Source organism: Palaemon carinicauda, chromosome 14, assembly GCF_036898095.1.
Source record: "Palaemon carinicauda isolate YSFRI2023 chromosome 14, ASM3689809v2, whole genome shotgun sequence".
In the NCBI taxonomy this organism is placed as follows: Eukaryota; Metazoa; Arthropoda; class Malacostraca; order Decapoda; family Palaemonidae; genus Palaemon; species Palaemon carinicauda.
Window position 1 is genome coordinate 4,319,412 of NC_090738.1, and position 18,295 is coordinate 4,337,706.

General features: G+C 38.2%; 1 protein-coding gene across 1 annotated transcript in view; it reads right to left on the reverse strand.

Annotated features, from left to right (window-relative positions):
- Positions 1 to 18,295, reverse strand: part of LOC137653847 (uncharacterized) — an 829,144-nt gene that overhangs the window by 723,341 nt on the left and 87,508 nt on the right. The window contains exons 5-7 of the mRNA XM_068387498.1: positions 16,540 to 16,758; positions 1,896 to 2,051; positions 803 to 1,013 (exon numbers count right to left, since the gene is read on the reverse strand). Coding sequence (XP_068243599.1) covers positions 803 to 1,013; positions 1,896 to 2,051; positions 16,540 to 16,758 — 586 coding nt within the window. The remainder of the gene's footprint in view (positions 1 to 802; positions 1,014 to 1,895; positions 2,052 to 16,539; positions 16,759 to 18,295) is intronic.

Here is an 18,295-nt window from a genome sequence, read left to right on the forward strand (position 1 = left end):
CCAATTTTACAAAAAACACAACACAAATAAAGATATGAAGAGATGTTGCATACGTATGAGTAACAGTGAACTGGATTACATGGTGCTCTGTATGCAGTAGTTAGCTTGTGTGTGATCTTCCAGTCATACTCCTAATCAGACACTGAACAGAGGGCTGTGATTGTGTGTGTGTTTTTTTTATTATTTTTATCAGCCAATAGTGCATCATCTAAGAAATTATTTGGAAAAACTAGACCATTCTAACATTCTTCCCAAGTTTCGTTTTCCATACAGTTGCGGGATTCTTTGTATCACCTACGTTACGGTACAAATTTTCTTTTAACATATCTTATTTAATCCTATATAATGCAATACTTTAAAGTATTTCTATCTACTAATTTACTGTATTAATTTCAAACCTTGAAGATTACTATTTCAACACAAAAATAATTAAAATACTAAATAACATGAATACAAATCAGCCTGCAAAAAACAGCTGTATAATGAGAAGACCGCAATATTGATTTAAACAGGATAAATACAAAATTCTGCAATGTAATGATGCTACGATAAGTGAACCACAATATGCGAGGGATCACTATATTTATACATATACAAATACATATACATACATTCATATACATATATATAGATATGCATACATATAAATACATATACACATACCTATTGGAAAACTAAATAGAAATAATGTCCACCCTAAAGTAATAATCAAATAATCTGCCAAATGGAGGCCTGGGGCTCTTCCTATATCCTATATAATGGCAGGCAAACCTGATATGTATTTACTTTCCGATCTTCTTACCTTTGATGCTAAAAGGTTGTTGAAAGCATGCATCACAGCATGTCTTCGAGAGGGAGAGAGGTTAGTGGCAATTGCTGCCTCTCTTATTGCAGAGACAGAGTTGGAAAACCAGGAGGATCGAAGATGTGTTCTACCAGCTCTTGAAGCCGCTCGCCACCTTGTGATCAGGATGCTCAGCTCTACACCTTCTCCACTACTAACCAGTCCACCCCTTTATCAATATGGAATTTCAATAAAATTTGTTATTTCTTTACTCTCTTCATGTTCATATTGCTTTGTCACCAAAGCCAACTCAACAGTAACATTACCTCCAAAACTAGGAATTTCCTGTTCTTCCATTCAAGAGGCCATGACCCCTGCCAGCCAAGGCAATATCTATAGACCAATGGTAACTAGAGGTAAGGTCTAGGCTTACCAACTCTACAAGTCTCAAAGTTGCAATTAATATCCTATCCTCTTGACTCCATTAATAGGTGGGAAGGAGGGTGGGCATTCATATATATATACTGTATATATATATATATATATATATATATATATATATATATATATATATATATATATATATATATACATATATATATATATATATATATATATATACATTGTATCGTAAGTCAAACCGACGTAAAGAATGGTAGTAATTTACAGAATTCTAGTAAAGAATGAACTTCACTAAAAAAATAGTATTTTCATAAAGAATTAGTTCTATAAAAAAAAATTTCAAATTGCATTACTCATCATATAAATGTCTGTTATCAGTCTCAAATACACCCAGACTCAAAGCTTGTGTCGAGACAGATACTTTAGTTGCTCTCGTCATAAATCACATTGTCACCTTTCAGAAATGCTATTGTATGTGAATACGTTGGATTTATCTACTGATACCCCTACTGTACTTTTCCACACCTATATAACACTGTCTTCTGGATATTGTTGTTTCTGGTACACATTATATATTTGCAATACTCTTAACTACTATCTCTATATACCTTATATACCTATGGTCTGGGTTTTCTGTTTTTCCTGGTTAATTATTACAAGCAAAATATCTTTATTAACATAAAAAGCAGAACTATCTGTCACCACATACCCATCATTTACATCAACCAGTGTAAGTGTCTCCAAAGGCCTGAGTGCATGTGACATGACAGTTCGTACAGTCGGAGGGAAGCTTGCCATAGCTCTGCTTAACGCTCGTCGTTCCTTACCCACCCAAGGGACACGTTCTACTCCAGGGACATAGTACCTACCATAGCAATCAAAAAAAAAAAATTAAAAATACAGGAGTGAGATATTTGGTAATTTTTCAAATCCTTAAAATCTTTTATTTTCATTCATACTATTTTAAATATCACAGGAAAGCATTATAGCAGCATGAACAGTAACTTTAAAAACAGGCAAAGTAAAATGACCATTTTTTAAAGTAATTTGTATTTTTTTAACTATAAAAACCTCAGTCCTTTAATAGGAAAATTATTTTAGCAAAGCTGGAACTTGGCTATTAAAATTTATAATGCGGTGTCGATAGTTACTGCGAGCATGGACTTGGTTAGCTTTAGATAGAGTATTAATGACCTCACAGGACAAATAATTAAATCATGGAGATCATTGGTCACATCACTAAGAGATAAAATTGAGAAGGTCATGAACCTTGGGTCATCCACGGCAGGGTTTTGAGTTTACGCAACAAACTCAAGGACGAAGGTAAAGGATACCTTTCTTCACCTTTCAGAATGATTAATAGAATGAGATGCCAGGGCAAGCAAAAACACAGTATCTTTTTATGATGCTTGCTACAAAGGTTCATGCAAGCCACTCTTTCAGGGGCTTAGAAGTCTGGTGATATTCCACAATGGTGGTTTGAGTTCCTTTGGTAAGCATAATTGTTCAAACCTCCTCATCACCATTAATAATTCCCAAGACAAGAAATGGTCTAGTCCTTTTACTCTAAAGGTTTGGCTCAAGGGTGAGCGATAGCCTTTCACTGCTTCGGCTAAGAGGAGCTTCTCCAGGCTGACAGCCATTCACAAAAGACTGTTATGAATTTGTACTATAATACCATATGTACTACGTGTATTAAGAGTAATATTGCAGTGTTGCATTGATAGAATATATTTAGACATTAAGTATAAGTGTAGTAGTGTATGTTATGAAGGATTTAATCATTTATTAATTACATCAAAAATAGGATGTGATTCTTCTTACTTTTGTATTACAGTAAGATCCAGTCTTTTGAGAGTGATGCTCATTTGTTAATTTCATATTTTTGTACAAGAGTTTGTTTACACAGATGTTCTAACTTGAGAGTCACAAGCCATTGAGAACTGACCAGTAATGTAAGCATTTAGCACATTAAATGTATTTTAACAATATCACGTATCAACCCTGGGTAAGTTAACAGGCCCCAAATTTGGAACCAGGCGCAGGCGCAAAGCAACTTTTCCCAGGTTTCATCTTGTTGCTTTGTATGTGGGGTCGTTCTCGAGGTGCGCCGCATAAGACTTTGTTATGATACAACATGGGTAGGACGCACAAGTCGCAGCTTCAGATACTCGCAGAGATGTAGCTCTTCAAATCTTTTTTGGTCTCAATTTTGGTACCACAATACTAAACTGTATTGAAATTTCAATTTCGTATGCTTTTACATTTCGCTAAATATATCAGAGTGATATTAATGAAAGTTAAAGAGATTTTCACTGAACATTGGTGAATAGTGTCGCTATGCAGTGATGCTGCCATCTTTGTGCTAGGCTGCCGGATGTTCAAGTATATAGGGGAAAAAAAAAAAAAATTTCAGGTAGGCAAAATGCAGAAGAAATTCCCTTCTGGGAAAAGACTCAACGAGATTTTGGAATCTCTTAGTGATTTTAATAATATTGAGTGTGCTGGTGACACGTGTTTTTATCAGAAATATGGTGACGTGCCCCAGGTGGACACCATTGACCAGGGAAGTGTAAACAAATTTTACCACTCAGCACTCTCCTATTCGACCCCATCTAGCACCTCTTTAGAAAGTGAGCCTCCATTTCACTTTTCTTCTCATTTTCAAAGCAAGAAGAGGATACAATTCCCTATGAAGAAGGTTACCATGTACCATGCGACGATGGTGACGACAACATAGTAGATGACCCTCTCATGACCTTGACCCCCTTCAGGAGCCCATCAGGGAAGGCCCCCATCTCCACCAGTGTGCCATCAATCAATACTACCCTAAAGCCTTTTTCAAGTGCCATCCCAGTGCCTTTTTCAAGTGCTACCCCACTGCCTTCAACAAGTGCCACACCAGTGCCTTCAATGAGTGCCACCCCAGTGCCTTCATCGAGTGCCACGCCAGTGCCCATTTTCACCCCTGTCACAGATTTGGTGTTTTTCAGCCTATGACCTTGAAAATAGGCATGAATGCTGCCATGCCATTCAACTTTATTATGCAGTTCGCCAAAGTTACTTAGGTATAATGTAAATATTTTCTACAGATTATTTTCTATTTATTTATACTTTTATATACTTATTTTTCTAAATTTTCCAAATAAAAAATTTAAAATGATTGGTTTTTAATTTACTTTTAACATAATATTGAGGAGTGAATATTGTTAAAAAAGAAACTTAAGGACTTTAAATATATTTATCAATAAGGAAGTTATATGGTCCAAAAGTTGAGGTCTCATTTATGGTACCACATTGGTAATGGCGTACCCGCTTTGGAACTTAACCAACCCAGGGTTAAACCCTACCTAGAAGAATCAGCGATATTGGGTGAGATGGATATTAATATTATTTCAGGTGAGTGAGCTGATATCAAGTAATTATGCTGTTGTGAAAAAAAAAACACGTTTTGGCAATGAGGATGGGACATAGTACAACACTAATTCGTGGCTATTAATATTATTTCAGGTGAGTAAGCTGATATCATGTAGTTATGCTGTAGTGAATGCAGCACATTTGGCGACGATCCATGGGGAACCAAATTCACTCATAAGATGCACCAGCAGAAGAGCCAACTAGAAGATTGCAACCCCATGCAGCAGGAAACTACAGCCAACCAGAGGAACACATAACTTTAGGCTACTAACACGGTCGATGTTAAGAGAGAAGCCAACATCAAAAATTTCTATTTGTTTGTAAGGACCAAGCAAGGTAGTATTAAAATTTGTTACCAGTAGACAGGGCACAAAGGTAAAATAATTACCGTAAGCCAGAATTCGTTGTTCATGAAACACAAAGTGTAGAACTATTAAAGTTGGTTGCATTACGGTACAAAAAGTGCAATTAATATAGGAACTAGCTTAGAATTAAATTTTCTTAGGAAGTTACAAGTTCATTTTGTAGATTTCGTTAGCCTAACCTAATCCAGGTAAGAATTCAAAGTGCCTCTGAACATAGAACATCCTGAAAACTTCAGCATTGTTGCTGAACACAATTCTGTTCAACACGATTGCAACAGTGGTGTGAGAAATTTAAGATATATTTAGAAGCATTAGGTCATATGAAAGAGGCACAGAAGAAGACTCCATTACTCCGCACAGCATGTAGAGAGGTTCGGGAAGTGTTTCAAACTCTGCAACCTACCAATGATACAAGTAAAGCTGCAGTTAAGGCTCTTACCACATATTTTGCACCGCAGGTTAAATATTTTTTTGAAAGGTATCAATTTGCATCACAGGCTTATCAGAAAGAAAATGAAAGCTCAGATGCATTTCTGACTAGACTAAAGAATTTAGCTTTTTTCATGTGAATTTCTAGAGTAAGAAAATGTTATCATAGATAAAGTTATTGCTCATTGCACATCACAGGAGCTAAGAAGAAAATTACTGCAAGATCAAGATTAACACTAGAGAAGGTATTGATAATAGGCAGAGCTTTAGAAACACCAAATGGGCAAAATGATATAATAAGTAATTCTACAAGCAATAAAATGGAAAATTCTAAAATTCGCAAGATTGGCTCAAAGTTGAAAGACAATGAGAATCAAAAGAATACATCAAAGCCTAATCGTAGGAAAATGCCCAACTCTAATGTTCACAAATATCAGATTCAGACATATATGCAGAAACAACATGAAAAACCCAAATGCTTTAGAAGTGGTAAAACTGATCATTTTGCACATGAAGCAAGAAAATGTCCTGCTACAGGACAGGCATGCCCAAATTGTAGAATGAATGGCCATTTTACAAACATTTGTAGATTTCCTAAGCAGTACATAAAGAAAATAAATGCAGCAGTTGATGCTATAGGCCAAGAGAATAATGCCGAAAATGTTAATGATTATCAGATTAGGCCAGAAAGAGATTTTGCGTTTTGCATTAATTCTGTCAACAAAGATGCAAACAAACACATATTGAAAGAAGTGGTCATAAATGGTAAACCAATAATAATGCAAGTTGACACAGCAGCTGATGTATCAATTATGTCTGAGAAAACTGCTAAAACCATCCCCAATTTGTTATTAAAAGGTACGAATAGAGTCTGGAAAGGTTATAATAGTAATGATATTCAGGTAAAAGGTGCTTCAAACGTAGAAGTACAGAATGAAAAATAGAAATTAGAGAGAATGCCATTAACCGTAGTTAAAACGTAAAGGACAAACTTCACTAGGTTTGGATTGGATACAATATTTAAAATTAGATTTCTCTAGTATTTTGATGGTTATAGGTACACAAGATGAACACAAGAATGGAGTGTCTATAGATGATATTCTATCTGATTTTCAAGACATATTTGAAGACAAAGTCGCTACAGAAAAGAACGCAAAACGGATTTTGAGCGAAGCGAAAAATCTATTTTTGGGTGAGATGGCCATGACGTCCTGATGGAAGGTTCCTTTACTAGCTTCCCAAGGGTATATATGACTATAGTGATATTCCCAGAGAATCAAACCAAAGGTTTCACAGAATTCTAACTTCTGGCACGAGTACCCTTAAGATTTATCTCAAGGGTATCGTATATAATCAGGGGACGTATTCTTGACACGCCACATGGCAATCTGCACCCCCAATAGCCTTTACGCTTCGAGGGGGATACGTGGCAGAATTAGAAGGGTAGCTGCAATAGAGGTTACCCTGGTTCCCCTACTACTATCGTATCACAACCGCGCCAACTCCCTCTGGCGGTCATTCTTGTAGCGTTGAGCATGGTGCTACAGATACAGTAGTTCAGGGAGGGAAACCATGAAGATCTTTTCATAGAAAAGAAGGGTGGGTCCATCAGGACGTCATGGCCATCTCACCCAAAAATAGATTTTTCGCTTCACTCAAAATCCGTTTTTTGGGCTCAAGCCATGACGTTCTGATGGAAGCATACCAGAGAATTAATGTATCTGTGGATTTTCATCAGTGCCTTAACCTTGGAACAATATTTCTACAGCCAAAAAAGGCCAATTGAGACAAATGACGTTACCGTTATCAGTCATTATCACTAAGCATAACAATGTTAGTGCTTCCTGCTTCCTGCCCCCTGCAGGGAAGAGTCATTTTTAGACGTTAGAAAAGGGTCCTCAAGGTAGCATATATTGTATGAACAAACATAAGTATACACTGAGAATACAAACGGTCTCAAGGCTTGTATATATTGCGGAACCAATATCAGTGTCCTCATCCGTTGTTTGCAAGCATACAATGATATGAGAAATACTTACATGAGTACGTCAAGGAACTCTGGCATCTTAAACATGCAATTGTTGGGCGAATTAGGACGCAACTGTATTTTAATTGACACTTATTCCTAGTAAATGACTACATGCTAAATGAATGAAGCATGATAAGGAAATTATACAAGAGACATACACAGAAATTAATGTTCCCTTTTTTGAAAGGGGAAAATTGATGAGTGCCACTCTCAGACTGAAGAAAAGCTCTTTTAACAAGACTTTTCTTTATAATTTCTGTACATGAAATAGTCTAACAACACTGTGTACTATGTACACACGGCACTAGTGGTATCCGTATAATTTCACACCTGAGATTCTGAACAGATTTGGTGTTACCATGGCAACACTTATTCAAAGGGAGGTCGAACGAAAAAAATGCTGACCCCTTCTCCTTTTAATTGATAGTCCCAATCAATTTACTGTTCATTGCAGAGCTAGACGACAGGGTCCAAAATAGCACCTGCCGCCACCACATAATGCTTCAATCCATAGACTTGCTTAGCATAGTGTCTGTAAGACCGACTGGACAACCTCCGATCAGTAAATGAGCGAAGAGGCTGAAGTCCACACACTGAAAGGTTCAGTGATGAAGCAACTTTTCTCGGATCTTTATCTGCAGGAATACTATCAGGATCCACTCCGCGAATAAGGTAGGTGAGCTTCGTCCTCAGTTATAGGGATAGTTTGATCCAAAGTTTTTTCCTGTAAAGAGCTGTTTCTCCTGAAGTCTTAAGTTCTATGAAGATAGACCTTAGACACTCTAGCAGACCTAGAGAGACATCTTCCTTCAGAGGGCAGATTCTCCAGGAACCCCACCTCTTAGTGGGTAGGTCGTCCTTAGTGAGAAAGGTTGGATCAGGAAAGAGATGCAGTTCTCCCACTTAATGTGGCCCTCATCCCCAGAGGCTATAGCGAACCAAAAAATAACCTTTTAGGTTAGATCCTTGAGGGAACAATCCTCATTGTTCACAGGTGAGGCATAATGTAGGACCTTGTCCAAAGACCATGAGATGGGCTTTAGTGGCGCTGCAGGCCTAAGCCTGCACATGTTTTTGGAATCTTATTAAAGATTTCATTCGTCAGATCCGTTTAAAGGGCATATAGAAGAGGTCTAGTCGGGGCTGACTTGCACATAGATATTGGTCCATGGATCCAAAGATCCAATCAAGTGACCTCTCTCGCAAAGTCGGCCCTACCCTTGGTGCTTACTCAAGGGTTTATATGGGGACAAGGCCGAAGAACTAGACTTCTCATAGTATCAAAGGATACACTGCCTCCTTTCTCAAAGGTCATCATGCTGTTGGCCGCCAGACCTTGAATATAGGGGTGGACAGAGGACAGGCAGAAGATCATGAGATTGCTTTCGGTCCCTATTGTTTTACAAAGCAACTTACTTTTCCCAAGAAGACTCGTATTGTCTTCTAGTTGACTAGACTTGTATTCTTCAAGGAATTCTATTTTGGCTATTGAGATCCCAGTCTTTTTCCTAGCTGTTAAGGGCAAGGAATTCATAAGATGAAGGGATCAGGTGTACTGAGATAAATCGAAGGCAGAAAACTTCTGAACCTCCTGGATAATCCTAGGTGCATAACTAGGACCAGCCTCAGCCTTAGTCCTGGGAGCCAACAGAGCCCCTCTTCCCTGGAAGGGTCTCAGCATGTAGAGGGCCTTCCGGAGGAAATTTGATGGGCTGAACAGGAATTTCTAAGTCCATCACTTCTATTCTAGAGACATGATGTCTGTTACCTCCACTAGAGGATCCTCATATGGGGCTATATATCGAGATAGTATCTTGATGATGCTCGTGATGAAGAGAACGATCTGCAGCTCTGGGACTTGTTCCCATCTGGGAGGGAATGGGTCTGCATCCATGTACCATTCCAACTCTATTGGGTTGAACCCGAGAAGAGCATCCGCTGGCACCTTGCGGATCATTTATAAACGAGCTGCTGATAGGCGCCATTCCCTTAAGGAAGGGATGGCTAACATTCCCTAATAAAATGAGATGTCCCTTATCCTCCACAGTTTTGACGCCTCATTATCGCTTCGATGCCCCAGATCAGCCTGAGGAGGTCTGATCTATGTGGAGAGAGTTTCTCCAACCATTACAGGGATAAAATGGTCTACGGGCCCGTGGCCTTTGGTCATTGTAGGGTAAGCAAAGAGGGAATGACCATCATTGGTCCTATTAGATCTCTTCGAGCATTTGATGCGTATCTTCTCCAGCCTCTTAATGCATCTTACAGCTGTGCACATAGCACTGGGTCTGTCATTATCGTGAACTAGAGAGAGTTCAAAACTCCTCCCTGTTAGCATCATGGAATCCTGACTGATTACAATAGTCTCTTGACAGACCTTGCGATCTCCTTTTGCATCCCCAAGGGAAAGGAGCGTTAGGGTGACCACAGGTTTCAATGATTTTTTTAAAATATTGAAGCCCCTGAGCTGGAGAGAATCGAGACTTCTTGAAGTTATTTTGCATCCCTGATGTTCCGGGGCCGGATCATCTCCATGGATGCTCATAGACAGTCGTTTCGGGTGCTGTCCACCCCAGCCTGTTGTCCAGGGCCATTGTTGCCTGAACTCTTTCTAGGCTTGGTTTCGCTTGACTATGTCTGCTAATTCCGTGAAGATCCTAGGACTAAATCTAGTCCAACGAGAATCTTGTCTAGGATATATGTTATCTTCTGTAACTTGGATCCTAGGTAGAAGGGGAGGGGGTGACTGACTGGAAGTTGCCGATAGACATCTTTCAGGTCTGGCCAGACTGTCAACACCCCTTACTGTATTAGGTCCTTATGTTCAGAAGGATTTACATTCTGAACTTGCTGTTTTATTAGAAAAGATAAAAGACATATATTTGTGTATCCCAACCAATCTATTTGCTGTGACCTCCCTTACAATATTAAATCAGGGAGTTTCCTGATCAGGGAAACTCGGAGATAAGGGCTCTCCCCTTTAAGGGTTAGAGGTGTCACACCACCGGCCCTTTACGAAATTTAATATTGTAGGGTAAATGGAAACTGATTTCAAATCAGAATATTGACGAAATATTATTCTATTAATATAGGATTGGGTTCAGCAAATACCTGGGCAGGGATACCCAAGATATATTGGAAATAACTACTAGTATAATATATACATTAGTTTTCCATCTGCCGTATATACTTTACTGCAAATATACTGACTACCTGTATAGACATATACTGTAGTTCAGCCGGCATGTTGCCGGATTAGCTAGCTCTTGCCGAAGCATCTAGCATGCTAATTAAGAGAGAGAGAGAGAGAAAGCATGGAGTGAAGGCTATCTATTACTGTGTATGTATACAGTAATAAAGGATGTAAAAGTCTAATTTTACTGACTTTCTCCGAAAAGAAGGTTCAAATGGAAGGGGAGAATGTAACATTCAGGCTTCCATCTAGCCACAGTACTATTGCCGGCATACCACTGTAGGCCAGCCTCCGGCAGCACTAGTACAGTTGGCATGCTACCGACTGAGTCAGTACCTATCTGTGCCGGTCTACTGCCGGCCAGAGCAACACGCCGACAACAGAAGTTGTGGCCAGCAGTTCAAGGGAGAACTGGAGAACCTTGGTGACAAAAGGGACCTCCCACCCACACCCGTCATGGCCGCCGGAAGCCGTCAGTCGCCGACAGCCTTCAGCTGAGGAGAGGGGACTGGCCGGCTCCGGCAACCCACTGGCAATAGTAAGGTTGCAGGACGCCGGCTCAGGAAAGACAATGGCTCAGCCATCGTAAAAGGGGGGGGGAAGGGTCCTATATGAGATATGGGAGGGGCCGGCAATGTTGCCGGACCTACACACCTTGAAGAAACTCTGTTCAGTAACAGCACAACCCCAAGCGGCAGGAGAATCTTCTATTCTCCAGCTTAGGAGGTGCTAATACAGTTAAGGGGACAGCAGTCCATGCCATTCCTCTCAACAAGGGAGAAACAGAGTTCCAATGCCGGCGCCATCCTAGGCCACAAGAGTATACTACTCTACAGCCTAGGGTCTGCGAGCATAGGACTAGTCTACTAGACCACAGGGAGAAGGTGGCCGCATCATGCAACCACATCAGGTGTAATCTAGGGAGGGCTAGCATCCTATGCCGGCAGCTAAGCCGGCAGGGGAATACAATCACCCCGCCGACCGACTGCCGACAAAAGACTAAATACTCTGAGGTTCTGATCGAATCCCAAAACTTGCCGTCTGCTGTTAAGGGATGAGACAGAAAAACTCTAGGCTAGTCATGCCTGAATTCGAAATTCAAGGCCGACGCAGAGAGTTATAGCCTAAGGCTACTCTCAGAGGGAAGAGAGATTACCCATAAATTTCTATTCGAGACTAGTAACGGCTAATATAATTCTAGGAGATATCAATCTCCAATGAATGATAACCGAAACACAAGGGTAACTGGGGAAATGTCGAAAGTATATGTTGTCTAGGATGGGTTACCTTGACAAGGCGAGATCTCGGTTACCTAAAATCACCAAAACTCTGACATATACGATCGACACAGAAAAAGGGAAAATTATGCATATAAATATCTTTACAATATAAAATGCCTAAATAGCTTTCATAATAACAATTAATGCTATTTAAACCGGGAATGTCGTTCTGCTAACTAAATAACGCATGCCCTATGAACGACGGCGCCTATAGCGACACCGATGACCGGCGTAGATCCAAACACAATAATTACACTAATAGCATTGTGAGGTTGGAACTAAAATACATATTGTAAAGAATAAATACTCAACTTTCTGGATGGAGAAAGAAGCCGTAGAAAGCATAAAGATTCCTAGAAATCGATCGAAAATGTCAGATCAACAGGGAACACCACCATAGCGAGTCGCTACAAATAAAGGAATGACCGCCAGAGGGAGTTGGCGTGGTTGTGATACGATAGTAGTAGGGGAACCAGGGTAACCTCTATTGCAGCTACCCTTCTAATTCTGCCACGTATCCCCCTCGAAGCGTAAAGGCTATTCGGGGTACAGATTGCCATGTGGCGTGTCAAGAATACGTCCCCTGATTATATACGATACCCTTGAGAGTAATCTTAAGGGTACTCGCGCCAGAAGTTAAAATTCTGTGAAACCTTTGGTTTGATTCTCTGGGAATATCACTGTAGTCATATATACCCTTGGGAAGCTACTAAAGGAACCTTCCATCAGGACGTCGTGGCTTGAGCCCAAAAAAGCAATTTTTAGTTTTGAAATCAGATAGTACTCCTAGATTTTTTGCTACAAGACCAGTGCCATATGCATTGAAAAATGCAGTAGAAACAGAAATAAAAGCATTAGAAAGTGACGGTTCATGGGAAAAGGTTACATACTCAGATTGGGCTACACCATTAGTTCCTATTGTGAAGGGAAATGGTCAGGTTAGGTTATGTTGAGATTACAGGTAGCTCAACACCCATTACCAAATCCGAATGACATGTTTGCAACTATGTCAGAATGTACTGTATTTTTTATGATAGATCTTAGACAAGCATTTAAACAGCTTCCCATGGATGAATATTCCCAAGAATTATGTACAGTATATACATCCTTAGATTTGTATAGGTCAAAGAGATTACCTTATGGAGTAGAAAGTAGTCCAGCTATATGGCAACAAAAATATGAATAAGATTTGTTCAGGAATGCAAGGAGAATTCATTTTCATAGATGATATTTTAGTCTGGTAAAGATAAAAGAGAGCATAGAGAAATATTATGGGGAGTTCTGAAGAAGTTGAAGGAAAATAATAGAGTAAATAAAAGCAAATGTATCTTAGAGGTTGATTCAGTGGAATACTTGGGTTTGGTAATTAGTGGTAAAGATATTCACAAGATTAAAGAGAAAATTAAAGCAGTACAATCAACAAGGGTACCAGAAAATGTTAAACAATTGCAATCATTTTTAGGTTTAGTAACATTTTATGGGAATTCATTCAGAATTTATCTACAATCGCACATCCATTGTATAACTTGCTGAATAAGGATGTATAGTGGAATTGGACAAATGATTGTCAGGAATCTTTAGAAAGAACCAAGCAGGAAATAACAACACCTACAATTTGAGTACATTATCAAATGGATTTACCAGTTGAATAAGTAAGTGACTCATTAAACATAGGTTTAGATGCAGTTTTATCTCATGTAATGTCAGATGGAACAGAAAAAACAATTGTTTTCTCTTCTAAAATATTGAACAAGACAGAAAGATATTAATTTCAAATAGATAAAGGAAGGTTTAGCATTAGTGCATGAAGTTGGGAAATTTCAAATGTATCTTTATGGAAGGAAAAAGTTCACACTTGTTACAGATCATAAACCTCTATTAGCAATATTGGGTCCAAAAACAAGTTTACCTGCGTTGGTAGCTACAAGACTACAACGTTGGGCAATTATGTTACCCACATATCCTTATGATATAATGCAGAATATCGTCCAACATCAAAGATGCGTAATGCAGATGCCATGTCTAGATTTCCAGTTAACAAAGCACCAGAAGAGTATGATGACAGTATATTGCTAGTTTAAGTATATGATGTACCCATTCTAGCCAAGGATATTGCATACAATACCAAGAAAGCCCCAGTATTTAGTAAGGTTCTAGAGAATTTAATAACAAGTAAGGACTTGTGTGGAGGTGAGGAAAATTGTAAACCATTTAAAGATATTTGGAGTGAATTGAGCATAACACAAGGTTGTATGATGAAGGGGTCATGCGCGATTATTCCTAGTTCACTGAGGAATGAGTTTTTGTTTGAAATACATGCTGATCACCAAGGCATTGTCAGATCAAAGCCTATTACAAGGACTTTTGTCTGGTGGCCAGGTGTAGATAGAGATATTGAATAATTTGTGAGAAATTGTATGAATTGTGTTATGCAACAGAACAATGTCCATTTTGCTAGAATGCACACATGGCAGCTACCCAGGTATCAATGGCAAAGAGTGCACATAGATTTTGCATGTCCTTTTTAGGTTATTTGTTTTTGATAGTTGTAAACGCTTACAGTAAGTGGCCAGTAGTAGTTCCAATGAAGACAACAACACCTTATGCATCTGTAAAAGAATTAATGCAACTTTTTTCTACACATGGTTTTCCGGAAGGAATTGTAACTGATAATGATCCACAGTTTACCTCACATGAGTTTAAAGAGTTTTGTAATGTGAATGATAGTAAACACATTTTCAGCAACATATCATCCTTCCACGAATGGAGATGCAAAAGGTTTGTTCAAACATTCAAGCATAACATGAAGTGTTGAAAGTTTTTATTGTCTTCTAGAACGACACTGCACAGCACAACAGGTGTGGCACCAACAAATTTGTTGATGGGGAGGAGGATTAGGTGTAAGTTAGATATGTTGTATCCAATTTTGCAAAGGAATTTAGAAGAAAAAGAGTGTAAGAAAATAGGAAGTCTCACACAAGAGATTTTTGCCCTTTATCTAATGCCATGGTAAGATTATACAATATTCCAAAAAAAGTGGACACCAGGAGAAATTGTAAGAGAGATAAGAAATTCACATTGATGTTCAAGTTGGTGAGAATACTGTTGAATGTCATGTTGATCAATTATAGCCCTTAGATAAAAATCCTGTAGATCACGTGAATGTTAGAGATGGAAAATCTTTAGTAGTTAGATCAAATTAATCAAATACTAACCAAGATGCTCAACCATCAGATGTAGATTCAGAATCTATTCATGTACCAGTACAGGATGAAGTTCGAATACTTCCCAATAGAATGAATAGAGGGAAGCCACCTGAGAGATTAGATTTGTAAAGTTTTGTACAATGTCAAGTCAAAGGAGAGAAAACTTATGTATTTGTACTGTAATACCATATACGCTACGTGTATTAAGAGTAAAGTTGCAAAGTATTGCATTGATAGAACATGTTTAGACATTAAGTATAAGTGTAGTAGTTTATGATATGGAGGATTTAATCTTTCATTAATTGTCTCAAAGATAGGATGTGATTCTTCTTACTTTTGTGTTATAGTAGGAACCATTCTATTGAGAGTGATACTAATTTATTATTTTCATATTTTTTGTACAAGAGTTTGTTTACATTGATGTTCTTATTCTAGAGTCACAAGCCATTGAGAGCTGAGCAGTAATGTAAGCCTTTAGCACATTAAATGTATTTTAACAATACCAACATATTAAACCCCACCAAGAAGAATCAGTGACATCGGATGAGATGCAGTACAACACTAATTCATGGATATCAATACTATTCCAGGTGAGTGAGCTGATATCAAGTAATTACGCTGTAGTGAATACAGCACACAATCCTTACAGGGGCCTGACAGCAAACAATCATAACCTCTGCATGAAGAGTACAGGGAATGGGGATCAACATTGATCCTGTCTATGGTCATGGGCGCCCGGGCAGGACCACATGTCTATACATTTCTACATTCTACATCAAACAACAACAAAACACTCTGCAGGGAGAAGAAACAAATTGAAGCAGCCAAATTAGGATCACCGAGAATACATTCACACTGCTTGGCGGCTGAAACCAAAGTGGCTACTCAGTGTGCTGTCACCGTCACATGCCAGTAACTACCGTCACCTCATTACCTCACTCTAACAGCAGAGTTCCAACTTCGTTAAGATCATATTCCTATTAAAGGATGATTGTTTATGTCTGTGTAGAAAAAAATAATGCTTATCATATCGATGGTAGAGAAAAAGACTACTTACAAAGGTCTGGTAACTGAAAGAGTTGATAAAAAAGAATGAAAATACTGGTAACTGTGATTTTACGTTATTTAATAACCAAAGTATTCTCAATGGTAATGATTACAACATGTTGTTGCATTTGTATTACCATACATTTATGTTTCAAGATGTTTTGCAAGTAGCTCAAAAGTACTCTTGCTATAAATTATTTGTAATATCCATATTTTCAACACACTGTACATGAATTATAGAAACTTCCCTGCATTCAGTGTCTAATTCTACCTTAAGATGTACAAAAGGGATTTATCTACATTGCTATGTTTTTCAAAAGTTTTAAGCTTTTGCATAAATTATTCCATAAAGACTAAACAATGTACTATTCATGCCGGAAAATCTACTTTTCATATGTCCCCAACGGTTTCATAAGCACAGGATGAACTTCTCTCTGCCTGAGCTCTTGGAACAAATCTTGGAGAATGCGGTAGTACTTTGTCTTCAGCGTTGAAGGCAGCTTACATAAGAGGATGTTAGCTAAATCAGGTGGACTTGGTCTATGAGTTGCACGAAGTTTCCTGCAGGAGTTCATTACAAGTCTGGCAAATTCAGCCCGACGATGTCTTCAAGTTTATTTTTAGAGAGAGAGAGAAAGAAAGAAATTAAACATTACAGAGGCTGATAAATTGCTGAATAAAAAGACAATAATTTATTACTTTGCTTTCTAGGGGGAAAGCTTAGACTAAGATGATATAACATTAAATATAGATCTACAAGAAGTGGGAAATCTACAGTATAGTACAGACCTGCTCAAAAGAAAAACTACCATACATGATTTAATTGAATTTCTTTAAATATTAGATAATTAGTAACTAACTTACAAAATATTTATCTATTTCATTAAAGTAATGGCTATAATGAAAACTATCATATATGCCAAAACTGTAATAAAGTATTACCGACAACAAAATTCCAGAAAACATTGCTGTAAAATTTAAAAACTTTTATCTATTCAGGACCGGTGTGCTGCACACAGAATGTCTTTATAAAGCCTGGGTTTCAAGTTGAAATATGACAATTCTTTTCAAGTCATTTGAATTTTTCCTAGCCATACAAATTCTCGTCCTTTAATTAAGTGAAATTACTTCAGTGCGAGCTGGAATAAGTGTTAAACTTAGATAACTGCGGTTATGTAACTGGTGAGGGTGCGGGATGAAGAGCCCCACCACCATTCTGGTGGAAAAGTCTTCACTTTTGACCTTTGGCCCAGGACTGAGAGGGGTTGTTGAAGAGAGAAGTTGGATTGAAGGACTAAGGTTTGTATGGCTAGGAAAAACTACAAATCTTATATAATTTGTATTTTTCCTAGCTATACAAACCTCGGTCATTTATATAGGTTACTTCTAGTTTCGTTTTCTACAACCAGACTATCAAGAGAATGGTTTGATTGCATCCAGCTTTATCGCTAGGCAACAGCTGTGCGTGATGCATAACACTTGTTCAAAGTACTTCCTTACAACACTCATTTAGTCAAAGATTTGTGGGGCAGTTGAGGTGGGACTTTTGGTAAATGACTCAGGTTTGTATAACTAGGAGAAATACAAATTATATAAAATTTGTAGTTTATTCCTATGCGGATACAAACTTCTGAGTCATTTGTATGGAAATTATTCCTTAGGAGGGAGTAATATTCATTAAAGTAAGAGGTCAGCCCTTTCTCTCTCAAGATATAATTACTATTAGTAATAACAAGAGCTCAGAGTCGATTATTTGTAAACAGTTTAGCTGGCTCGTATAGTGGTATGAACATCAAGTGTTGCATAGTATCAAAAATTTTAATATATCATCAAATACAACAAGTACTTAACTTTAAGACAGGCTTACTTGCATTAGGGTGGATTCCAAGTGAAAGCTTCAATTCCAATGAAGAACACCATGTACCTTAGTGTCCATTACATTCCTTTAAAATACAGAGAATAAATGAAAAGAGTAGATACGTGTCCCATAAGAGCTTATAGTTAAAGATTGTGTTGTGCAGCAACAATAGGGCTTATAAAAAGGTGTCTAACGACCTGTGTGTGCAAACTCTAAGGTAATGGTTTGTAAATGTTGTTTGTCTCTTCCAAACTCCAGCTTTTAGAACGTGCTACGGAGTCATTT